Source organism: Thamnophis sirtalis, unplaced genomic scaffold (genome assembly GCF_051295495.1).
Source record: "Thamnophis sirtalis isolate CommonGarterSnake01/CBP01778 unplaced genomic scaffold, rThaSir2_p1.2 scaffold_13, whole genome shotgun sequence".
Classification (NCBI taxonomy): Eukaryota; Metazoa; Chordata; class Lepidosauria; order Squamata; family Natricidae; genus Thamnophis; species Thamnophis sirtalis.
The window spans coordinates 34,723,415-34,736,072 of record NW_028261393.1 but is presented as its reverse complement, the minus strand read 5'-3'; the positions used below and the strand labels follow the sequence as shown (position 1 = coordinate 34,736,072).

General features: G+C 42.9%; 1 protein-coding gene across 1 annotated transcript in view; it reads right to left on the bottom strand.

The window, feature by feature from the left end:
• LOC106551053 (ubiquitin carboxyl-terminal hydrolase 12) overlaps positions 1 to 8,013 on the bottom strand; it is a 53,682-nt gene extending 45,669 nt beyond the window's left edge. The window contains exon 1 of the mRNA XM_014069060.2: positions 7,873 to 8,013. Within this exon, the coding sequence (XP_013924535.1) occupies positions 7,873 to 7,920 (48 nt within the window). The 5' untranslated portion in view covers positions 7,921 to 8,013. The remainder of the gene's footprint in view (positions 1 to 7,872) is intronic.
• Between the last annotated feature and the right edge of the window lie 4,645 nt (positions 8,014 to 12,658).

The following is a 12,658-nucleotide window of genomic DNA, read 5'->3' as shown; positions in this document are numbered from 1 at the left end:
GGGCCTTTGTAACTTTAAACAGTCACTAAACAAGCTTTTGTAAATCGAGGACTACCTATATTAAAGCAACAAGTGTCAAACTTAGAAAACTATGAAATAATGAAAAATATTAGATAAAGATGGTGCCCATGAAGGGATGCTGATGCATCATTTCAATGAGGAACACCTCACACTTGATTCATCCCTATTAACTGATTGTCACCCAAATCCACTCATTTGCTTGCTAGAGACGCCTGTCAATTTTCCCTACAAGCACTAAGTACGGTTTTGCCACAAATAGAGTAACAAAATCACTGAAGCATGTAATTATGAGGTGGGAGGACAACATAAACTAACAGACTACCACAGACTACCACAGACCACCACTCAGGATATAATCAAAGGGTTACACACAGAACTTGACAGTTGACGATGTGCTGCTTACTTTATGACAGATGCAAACAATATTCTTACATGAAGACTTCCAAGCTTGAAAAATGATGGACTAGCCCCAATTTAACTGAAGTGAGTATTGAAATCCCAAATGCTTACCTGAACACGACTTCCGGATATACAAATCACTCCTCCACTATGTCACTAGAGACCCTAGTGCAGCATTTCTCAACCAGGGAAACTTTAAGACATATGGACTTCAACTCCCAGAATTCCCCAGGGAATTCTAAGAGTTGAAATCTACACCTCTTAAATTTGCCAAGGTTGAGATACTGCTTGAGTATAAAAGTAGTGGAACCACCACACTATCCAAAGGCTGCTCTCTGATATAAAGAAACACAAAGCTGGAAAACACAAAAGCTAAAGAACAGAATTTTTTTTTTGCATGTCACGTATAAAATGCATAGTGCATTTTACAAGCAAATAAAGTGTGGAAGTGCTATATTTTGCATTCCACCATCACGCCAGAATTTTCCTAAAATCCTGTCAATCCTAAGTACAAAATATTATTTGGGCAGATGCCTGGGCAGAGCCTGTGACTCCGGTGGCCTTGCACATAAGATGATGAGGGGGAATAGACTGGATTAAAATGAGAAACGCTTGGGTTAAGATTTGAATTTTATTTACTTCTTTTCTCCTTCTGTCAATTTTGAAGTAGCTTATGGAGCTCTGTGGGAGTGTCAGCCATGGCATTTGTGTCCTCTTTTTTATGCACCAAAATCTCAAACACAGAATTATTCCCTTCAGATAAAAATAACAATTCTAAGAAATGTTCAGCTGCAACTGGATGTGATTTTGGCAAATGAATATGAAAAAGGTCAAAGTTCTGGAATAAGTCATCTACCAGCTTGAAAAGAAGAATGAGTGGACTATTTAATAACTGTTTTAATCCAACTACAACACTCTGCCATTCTCACAAGCCAAAACCAACGAAATCACAAATTAAAGCAAAGTAGATTGACACCTTTCACTGGAAAGATTGCTACTGCAATCTTTGCCCAAACCCTGTAATTTGAAAAACATATGGAAATATATAATATAAATTGTAAAATAATTGAGAATGAAATTTTACTCTAGATCAGTGTTTTATTTATATATTTAATCCCACCTTTATTATTTTTGCAAATAACTGAAGATGGCGGACATATCCAGCACAGCTTTCTCCTCCTGCTCTCTGTGGACTTCAAATCACAGAATACCCCAGCCAGCAATGCTGGCTGAGGTATTCTGGATTTGAAGTCCACACATCTTAAAATGGCTAAGGCTGGCAAATATTTCTCTAGATGCCTGTAACACCAATGCAGCCATGCAGAGTGGAGGTGGTCTGTTGTGTCTCTGGATGAGTCATGAACTTGCTACTCTCCGGTGTAGACTACTCTTCAGCTATTCCTTAGAAAGAAATCTCCGGCATATTGGCAAGCAAAGATCAGTAACAGTTCAGAAACATGCCTGAATTCCAAATCTACTAGTCAATCCCTTCCTGGCCATGTTATCAAAAGACTAACTCTAAGATTAATTGTCCCTCTTGGAGTAGATCATGGAGAGAAGCTAACAGAAAAGTCACCCTAGGCCAGTGATGGCGAACCTATGACACGCGTGTCAGTGCTGACACGCGTAGCCATTTGGGGTGACACGCACAGGATTTCATGCGATTCATCCTCGGCTCCTGCACGGCCGCCGAGGATGAAAGAATCTGTGCTGGAGGAACGGGGGGGGGGGGGGGGCGGGACGTGTGATCTCCCCCACCCACACTCACTTACTGTATCGCCGCCGCCCCTTTCTGAGCGCAGGGGCTGCTGGTAAGGCGTGCGTGCCATGCGCACACACATCATCAGCGCAGCGAGGGAGGACCCGCAGGAGAGGAGCGCAGGAACAGTGCGCGCCTCTCTCCAGTCAGGCCGGCACAGAGAGTCTACTCCTGGGACTTTCGGTTACGACCACCGCACCACACTTATCTCAGTTCACGGCAGGGCTGTGGAGTCTGCTGCTTCCAGCTCCACATCCTCATCAACATGCCGCTCCGGCCCGCCCCCGCTATGAATATTCATATTCTTTGCCCTTGCGTCACTAGGAATATTCATAGCAGGGGCGGGCTGGAGCGGCATGTTGATGAGGACGTGGAGCTGGAAGCAGCCGATTCCCAGCCCTAGTTCACGGCACCCCAAACAAGTTCAATAATATCAAGGGCAACATACGAAATCGACTGATGAACAAAGAAGTTACTAAGCAGGTATGTTAAATAATTTGTTTTTGGTTTATTAAATACAATTATATATTGCAATTATACATTTTTGTAGTTTAAACTATAAATTGCACAAAATTATGCTTTTGTCGAAGTGACACACAACGCGAGTTATGCTCGATTTTTTGCCGATTTTTGACACACCACGCCAAAAAGGTTGCCCATCACTGCCCTAGGCCCTTCATGCTATAGATTAAAAGTGTGCCAAAAGCAACCCACTACAGTTATACAACATCTGCAAGAGTTATTTTAGTTAAAGTGTGTTAAAGCAACTATTTCATAAAGCAGCATCCAGGATCTCCAAATATATAATCCCAAAGCTTGTTAGCCTTGCAATGTAATGCAGACAAGAAACTATCAAAAGTATTAGCTCTGCCTTTAAAAGTGGCTCCACAAAGGGAAATTTCACAAAGCTTAGCAGCAAATAGCCACTAAAATGCTTGAAATGATGTAGACTGGACTCATAAAATCCCGAGTCACCTGAACCATGAGATGGGCAGCAAATAAATTTGATAAATAAAATATAATAAAAATGAAGATGTACAAATGGAAGCCAGGATTTAGAAGGAAGGGGTAAATAGGGAAAACAGCCTCAATGGTGAAGGGGGAGGCAGGAACACAGAGAGCCTGTTTGGTCTAGTGGTTATAGTATGAGATTAGAAAACAGGAAACCGTGAGTTCAAGTCTTGCCTTAGCCATGAAAACCAGCTGGGTGACTTTGGGCCAGTCCCCCCCCCCTCTCTCTCTTAGCCCAGTCCACCTCACAGAGTTGTTGTTGTGAGGAAAATAGGAGGAAGATTTGTTGGATATGTTTGCCATCTTGAGTTACTTGTAAAAATAATAAAGGCTGGAAATAAATAAGAAGTAGGTAATCCCGTTGCTTCAATATTTCATCAGTATAATTTTCTTTTCCTTATCCTAGATTGAACTGATAGAAAATATCACGCGCTTTAAGCAGTTCATAACATAAGTTAGTAACCTAGTTGTTAAGTGAATCTGGCTTCCCTGTGGATTTTGCTTGTCAGAAGGTCACAAAAGTGGATCACATGATCTTGGGGCATAGCAGCGATCGTAAGTTGGAACCATTTGGATCACTTCATCATGGAGGGCGCTACAAAGATCGTAAGTGTGAAAAACGGTCGTAAGTTACATTTTTCAGTACTGTTGTAACTTTGAACAATCACTAAACGAACTGTTGTAAGTCAAGGACTACCTGTACTCCCCAGGTAGGTCAATTATAAACTCAAATAGTTGCTAAATGACTGGTCATAATTTGAGGACTACCTGTGCACAGCTTTTTCTTTCTTCTGCCTCATCCTCTTCCCTCCTGCCTTCTAAGTAACACCAGGACTGACAGAAGGTTCTGGGGGACTGAGAAGAGGCACATGCTTCAATGTCATTTTGGTGGCCTCCATGTAGATTTTGTCCACTTATGGACTATTTATATTGCCCAATGGACCAAAACTGCTGTGCTTATTCACATTAATGCATTAGAAACAAACATAATGAGACGAATAAATGCAACAGAAGCCGAAAGCTACTGATGGAGAAAGAGGTTGCTGTGGAAAGGTCAAGGGCCTTTTTCTCCATTGAGAATGTTTTTATCCAAGAATAGTATTTCTCAACCTCGGCAACTTTAAGATACATGGACTTCGACTCCCAGAATTCCCCAGACAGCCAAGTCCATCTATCTTAAAATTGCCAAGATTGAGACACTCTCCCCAAGACTCTTTTAATGGCTAAATGGCCATCAACACCATGTACCTCTGCAGAGCGAGGTGTGGTTTGGTACGAGAAACTAGAACAATCTCTGGGGATGAACATAATGCAGGTGGCCTTCTTGGACAAGGGGTGGAGGGAAGCTCCATGAGATTCAGGGAGACAGAAAGAAGATAAACTGATTGGACTGGATTCATTTATCTATCTCAGAAAGAGTTTTAAAGAGAAATGCAGCTTTTGTCTTGAGAATTTATCTGTGGGAAAAGAAATAGACAGGATATGGATTCCAAATATATGAGCCAAATGTCCCATTGATGTTAAGCATCCAGGGAGAAGGTAGGATGGGAAACACTTGGATATTTATCATTGTTATTCTTATGTTGCCATTTTTAACTCATCTTTCAGAGCAAAACCTCTTAAAAACAAACCATTCTTTAAAAATAAAAACCAAACCACAAAATTAAACACCTAAGTCAGGGGTGCCAAAGTGGACCAGATGCATCACATGCAGGCCACGCCCACCCCAGCTCCATGAAAGGAAAAACATCACGAAATGGCACATGACACGGCGAGTTTGACACCCATGATCTAAGTGATCAGCAGCAGAAGAAAGACAACTGCAACAAAGATCTTATTTGAATGTTTAATATAGCACAATGTTTCTCAACTGAGGCCATTTAAAGGTAGGTGGACTTCAATGCCCAGAATGCCATCACAACATTGCTTGCTCAGGTATTTTGAGGGTGGACGTCCAGGTTTAAGGCTGGGAAAAACTGATATAGTGTAACTAGCCAACTACAAGCTAAAAGAAAGAAGTTAGGAAAGAAAAAAATAGAAACTTTGTTCTGGGGGAGAGAATTCAAAAGATTTGGGGATATTGGGGAGAAGGCTCCATGGGCTCTGATGGGCCAGACAGTAGAAACTTACAAACTGATCCCAAAGGTGAATTTTCAAAAGCCAATTGAATTTTCTTTGTTTGGCCTTGAAGATGTTTCGCTTCTCATCCAAGAAGCTTTTTCAGTTCAAAACTGAACTGAATGTTTCCAAGCCATCAGCAACATCAGCCTCAATAAAGCATGTAGGGTAATCAGATCCTGTTTAATGGAGGCAAAATCAGTTTTCTTTAGATCACAGTTGGTAAACAAGCCAACAGTGTTAAATGATACACCCAACCACTGACACAATTGCGGTTTAACAAAATGCCACATCCATGACAACATCTCAACACCATCCCTCAGTCTTAAAGGCATGGTTATGCAACACATTCCCTCCAGGTATTTTTGAACACGGCTTCCAGCAGCTGTAGTGCTGGGAGATGCAGATCAACAACAGAGGCATTCAAGGAGAACGCAAATCACTCAGTTGTGCATTTCCAATCAGATTAACAGATTATTCTCACCTATAATGCACGGTTCTCATCTAGATGAAGTTTCAACTGCATTCCTTCATTCAAGCCAAAACTATCCCATGACACTTGACTTTCATGAAGGAAGGAAGCTAAAAGATGAAATATATAAAATGTCAAGAGATCTTCCCCAATACAAAGCAATGAGAATTCCAGATGATCTTTGCTGGAATGAAATGCTGTACAAGCATCAATCCTGCAGCACAAATTGCTTCAGGAGAGAAGGAATTGCTTGCAAGAGCTGCAGGGGGGAAGGACCTCCTCATTTGCAGAAGACTGCTTTCCTTTCTGGTCTTGACAATCAATTATTTTCTCTCTCAGGAACCCAGAGGGAAAAATCTCATGCTTGCTGGCTAGAAAGGACCTACACTGCAACACATCTTTGTGCTACTTTAAGTATACACCACTATATAAGAGCATCTAACTCAACTTTCTGACTCAATAAAAATGAATTGGAGTCAAAGGGGGGGACAAAATAAGATTTCAACATATAATCAACTGCCCAGAGTTACTGAAAGTTAGGTGGCATATACATTTAATATATTACTATTTCTAGACATTTTAATCTCTCCATATTGTTAAATACAGGTAGCCCTCAACATACAATAGTTCATTTAATGGCTGTCCAAAGTTATAACAGCACCGAAAAAGTGACTTATGACCATTTTTCACATTTATGACCTTTGTAGCATCCCCATGATCATGCGATCAAAACTCAGATCTTTGGCAACTGGTTCATACTTTTGATGGTTGCTCTGTCCCAAGGTCATGTGAGCATTGCAACCTCCTGACAAGCAATGTCAATGGGGAAGCCAGATTCACTTAACAACCGTGTTATACAAACTTATCAACTGCAATGATTCACTTAACAACTGTGGCAAGAAAAGTCGGAAAACGGAGCATAACTCACTTAACAAATGTCTTGTTTTGGGTTCAATTGTTGTCGTAAGTCAAGGACTACCTGTATTGCTTCTCATTTCACCAACTCGTTCCACTTCTATACAGATTATGTGACATATAATTACATTAAAAATGTGGGAACAATATGATCCTACTCACTTTAATTAACTAAACTTACGGAATCTACCATGTCACCCGTCTCCCAACAGGCTACATGTTGTAGCTCAAGTCCACAGAGCACATACATGACTCATCTGCGCACCTCACGGTGCATTCACACATTTCAAGCCATTTCTACTCCAGGATATGTTTTCTGTGGCAAACATACTGAGGAGAAAAATAACTAAAAGTAATGAAGCAGAAGGGACCAAAGAGGAACAAGAAAGCTGAGGAAAAAGACAAGTCATGCTCTTGCTCTCAGCCTAACCCAGGGTTGTTGTGGATAAAATAGGAGGAGTAGGAAGTGTATTAGGAGTGATTGCTGCCTTGCATTACTTATAAAGTAAAGAAGCAGAATAAAAATCAAATAAAACCTTATCAAGGAATGGAGGGAGAACCCTTTTGGCATTGTGTGCAAACTTACGACGCCCTCTCCCCTTATTCTGCTATGGCAGCTTTTCTTTACTGTTGTAACTGCATGTAATTATGTCATAATCAAATCACCGATAAGGCCAGGCCCATTGAAATAGAACTGTTACCGACATCTCTCGCTACAGCAAACAGAAAAACAACGGAGGATGCGGTCTAAAGAGCCCCGTCATAAACAAACTTATCAGAAAAAGCGATAAAGGGTGCCCCTCTTAGCCAAGGGGGAGAAGATGGTCCAGAGGGGGCTCCAAACTGGGGTCGTTAGCTGAAAAAAAGGAGCAGGAAAGGGAAATCTGGGATCCAGAAAAGTCCGAATGGAGGGAGCAGCCCGAGCTCCCCCTGAGCTGCGTGGACGGAGCAGGCTTTGTCTTTGGGATCCCAGAGTCAGCAGCGGGGGGGGGGGGGGGCGACGTGCATTGAATCCATGAATCCAAACAGGCGCTCAGAGGAGAGAAGACACCCTTCGAGCCTCCCACCTCCCTCCGCCTCTCCCGCGGGAGAAAACACTCTGCACGTGTTCAGAGAGCTGCCCCCGGGACCGCCCCAGGGAAGAGGTTTCCTGCCGGGCCCCTCCTCATTTCCTCACCATGATACAGATGGAGGCAAGTCTCCGGATGGTCATCAGTGTTGCCATTCACGCGGCGACCCGCAACCCGCCGTCGCCGCCATGTTCGCCCGCCGCCCGCCGCCCGAGGGAGCGCCGCCGCCGGAGCCGCGGCCGCCGCAGGTGGCGTCACCGAGAAAGCGCTCCGGGTAGAGGAGGAGGCGGAGGCGGCGGGGACGCGTCTCTCGCTCTCGGCTCCGTCCTACCCGCGCAGCCTCGGGAAGAAAGTTCCGCCCACCCTCCGTTCCGCCGCCGCCCCTTTCGAACGCCACGAAACTCCGCCCCTTTGTGACCTCCCGCGAAAGTGGGCGGGAACGCGGGGCGAGGCTTCGGTGCTTGGGCGGGTGGAGTTTTCAAAAGGTCTGGGGGGGAATCCTCGGAGGCTGCGGACGCCTCTCCCGCCCAGCCGGGTTTTGGAAAATTCCCGTCTCGCCCATACAGGAACAACAGGTAGTCCTCGACTTGCGACCACAAAGTGTCCAAAATTTCCGTTAGCAAATAAAACAAGTCCATTGTTCAGTAAATTTTGCCCCATTTTACGACCATTCTTGTCACAGTTGTTAAATGGATCACTGCTGTTAAGTTAGTTCCGGGAACTGGGTTGTAAAAAGTGATTCTGGTCTTCCCAGACTCTGCTTGTCGGAGGTTCCCAAAAGGGGATTGTGTGAGCTTTGAAACACTGCGACTGTCACAAATATGAGACAGTTGCCAAGCATCTGGATTTCGATCACGTGACCATGGGGATGCTGTAACGGTCCTAACTCAGAAAAACGGTCATAAGCCACTTTTTTTCTGTGCTGTTGAAAATCCGAAGTCACCAAACGGAAGGTTATAAATTTTGGGTTACCTGCATTCTATAGGTTCCAGCAAACCAACATCCTGTAATGGGCAATGGGGTGTTTTCAACCTTGGCAACTTCCAGATGTACAGACTTTGGTTTCCATAATTTCCTGGCCAGCAGGCTTTCAGACGGATGGACTGCAAAGCCCAGAATTCCCTGGCCAGGATGCTACGGCATATATTTCAATATCATTAAAATTGCCAGGGTTGAGCCAAGGTGCTCCAGAAACCTGGGAAGGATGAACCTTGGAGCAGCTTTTATCTGGGCCAGTGAACCCCTCTAGGGAAGAGTTCCAGCTGCCACTGGTGCTCAGGAGCACTGGGTGCTGAGCACTTCAAAGTAACATTCAGCCCTGGAGCTGCTGAAGGCTCTAGTTTAGGGTGTCCAACCTTGGCAACTTTTAGGATTTGTGGACTTCATTTCCCAGAATTCCTCAGGTAATATGGTAGACTTGAATGATCTTCCTCCTTCCTATATTTAAATAGAGTTTGCAGTATCACTAGTACCTGAGTACTGTAGTACCTGGACTAGAAGGCCTCCAAGATCCCTTCCAACAATTCTGCTTTTCTATTTTGTTATGTCCTTTGGTATCCGCAAAGATTATGGCGGTAGTGGTGGCGCAGAGGTTAGAATGCAGTACTGCAGGCTTAAGATTCTCCCCTGCTCAAGGTTGACTCAGCCTTCCGTCCTTCTGAGGTGGGTAAAATGAGGAGCCAGATTGTTGGGGGCAATATGCCGACTTTATAAACCGCTTACAGGGGACTGTCAACCACTGTGAAGTGGTATATGTCTAAATTATATTGCTATTTCCTTTCCCCTCCTCCTCACCATTATCCATTTTCTCATGAAGTCTCAGGATAATTCATTCCAGTCCATTTCATAACCCCTCTCTCCATTTCATGACCCAGCTTGATTTCCTTTGTTTGGGTTTCTCAAGCATGCTAGTAAGAGAATTCTGGGAATTGAAGTTCACCCATCTTAAAAGTTGCTAGAGTAAAAAAATACCACGTATCAGCCTCACACATAACCCAGCTTCCCATTCTCTCTCTTTCTGCCTCCTCCCAATTTAAAATCTCTCTCTTGAAGTGAGCTGCATATTAATTTGTTTGTTTGTTTATATTTCATGTTTCTATACCGCCCATCTCCCTCAAAGCTATTTAATCAAATGTGTGAGTTGGAAAAGTTGCTCTCAAAGTTTGCATAATGGCTTATGGTATAGAATTAGATATGAGCCACATGATTGATTGAACAAACTTAATGTGTATCCATCAAGACTTTCAGATGTGTGGACTTCAACTCCGAGAATTCCACGGCCATCATAGCCATTGCGGAGTAATTTTGGGACTTGAAGTCCACACGGCTTAAAAGTTCCCAAGATTGAGAAACGCTGATTTAAATTAAGAAGTCTCTAGGGATGGTTGCCAGACCTATTTCTCTCTGGGAATATTTGTGAGAGATTAGCATCTGTCTGTCAAAGGGAGAGGTGAGATAAATCTAGAAAGTCTCCTCCAGAGCATCTTGCAACATATAAGCAAGGAAGATAAGGGTCCCTGAACTCTCTCCTGCCTCTGGAGAAACCATCTCTTGAAAGGAAATGTCCAGCAAGTCTTATCTCCCTGACCTCTTTCAAACTCTTTCTTCAGATTGTGTCAACAATCTCTTGTGAAGGGGAAAGATTGGTGTGTGTTCTGTCTTATCTGCTTAGGCCACCTGCTCACTTGGAAGCTGATTTTTGCTTCTTTGCTATCCCTGAGGCCATTCCTCTTCAGACACCTGCAGGAAAATCCCCACTTCAAATCTTCCCCCAAGTCCCATCTTTCCTAGGAAGCTCTCGGCTGTGCTCCTTGGAAAAAGAGCCACCAGATAGAGTCCTTTCTAATGTGATTCTTTTTTGGGGGTTTAGGGTTTAGGGTTTATTAAACTTGTATGCCGCCCTATTCCCAAAGGGACTCAGGGCGGCTAACAAACCAAGGGGAAGGGAACAATACAAGAACAAACAAAATGAGAAACAAATTAAAAAGAACAGTTTAAAAAAAAACTCACAACAGTCACAACAATTCGAGTGGGGCTGGGAACTCATCAGCCCCAGGCCTGCCGGAACAGCCATTGGTTGGCTGGGCAAATGTCCCCCTAGTCACAGCCGACAAATGGTGTTCTAAAGTCAGCTGTGGATCCAGGAGGACTCCCAAATTGCGAACCCTGTCTGAGGGGCGTATAATTTCACCCCCCAGCCTGAGAGGTGGAAAACAAGGCCAATTAGTGGGAGGGAAAAACACAATTGTACAATTTTGCCATTGTAAACTAGCATCTCTTCATAGGTAGATTTATATATTAGGTTTGCAGGTAGACTTATGATCGCAATTGAGCCCAAAAATTCCTTTGATAAATGAAACATTTGTTAAGTGAGTTTTGTCTCATTTTACCACAGTTGTTAAGTGAATCACTACAGTACTACAATCTTGTCACAGTTGTTAAGTGAATCACTGCAGTTAGTGACACTGTTGTTAAGTGAATCTGACTTCCCCATTGACTTTGCTTGTCAGAAGGTCGCAAAAGGGGATCACATGACCCTGGAACACAGCAACCATCATAAGTGTGAGTCAGTTGCCAAGGCTCTGAATTTTGATCATGTGATCACATGGATGCTGAAATGGCCATAAGTGTGAAAAATGGTCAAAAGACACTTTTTTCAGTGCCATTGTAACTTTGGACAGTTACTAAATGAACTGTTGTAAGTTGAGGACTACCTGTATTTATTTATCCTACCTTTATTACTTTATAAATAACTCAAGGTAACAAACATAACTAATACAACGTCTTCTATTTTCCACACAACAACAATCCTGTGAGGTGGGCTGTGCTGAGAGAGAATGGCTGGCTTAAGGTTCCCCATCTGTCTTTCATACCTAAAGTGGGACTAGAACTCACTGCCTCCTACCTTGTAGCCTGGTGTTTCACCACTAGAGCAAACTGTCTCAGTGCGTATGCGCCAGATTCATTATTCCAAACAATATTTGAAGCGTTGTTCTTTAAATTTTAATTAGGAAATTGTGGTAATTAAAACCTTGTTCCCTTCCTTTAAGGTTTTAAAACCTTGGCTTTCCCTTGGACAAATGTGGTAGATGATTTTGTTGTATAAGGATTGACAATGACCGTGTTTGCTCTCAGATGTTTCTTTCTGTTATTTCTTGTTTATCTGTTTTTAAACTGAGGTTAATTGTGCAGGGCTGATGTTTGGAATCATTTTAAAACTGAGGTTAACTGCAAGAAGGCAAACATAGGAATGGATCAAATTGGTCAACAAACATGAAATTGTAGCCTGCTCAGTGCAAACTGCCCCCTTTTGTTGTGGCGTTTATTTGAAGAGCTCTTGAGGGTGAAGCACATAGGCAGATGGTAGAAATCACAATGGTGTGAAAGAGACAACAAGTGTGTCATCGTACAACAATGCAAACTCTAGCCTTTCACATTTGCATTGTGATGTCAAGCACAAGTACTTAACTCACAGTACTTTGTGTTGTCTCCTCACAATACACATCTTGTCCCATGCAGCTGGGCTTTTTAGCAGCTGTCTTAAGTTGAAAGTGGTTCCTTTCCCAGCAAGATTTTCAGAAAATTCTCACAAACAAAATTTAGCCAGGTGAAAGTAATGGGACTGATAGAATTCCAGCAATAGAATCATTTTCCATTCAGAGCCCTCATTTATATTCCGTCCTCCATTGCACTTGATATTTAAGCTTTAAGCCATCCAGATTGCCTCAAATCACAAGATGGGCAACATAGGAATTTAATAAATAAATATGAATGTGTTACCTTGGAGCGTCATAGCAATTTTTAGTCTTTTAAAATGAGATAACACAGGTAATCCTCAACCTATGATTAACTTATTAATTGAGCCCAAATTTTCTATTGCTCAGTGAGACAATA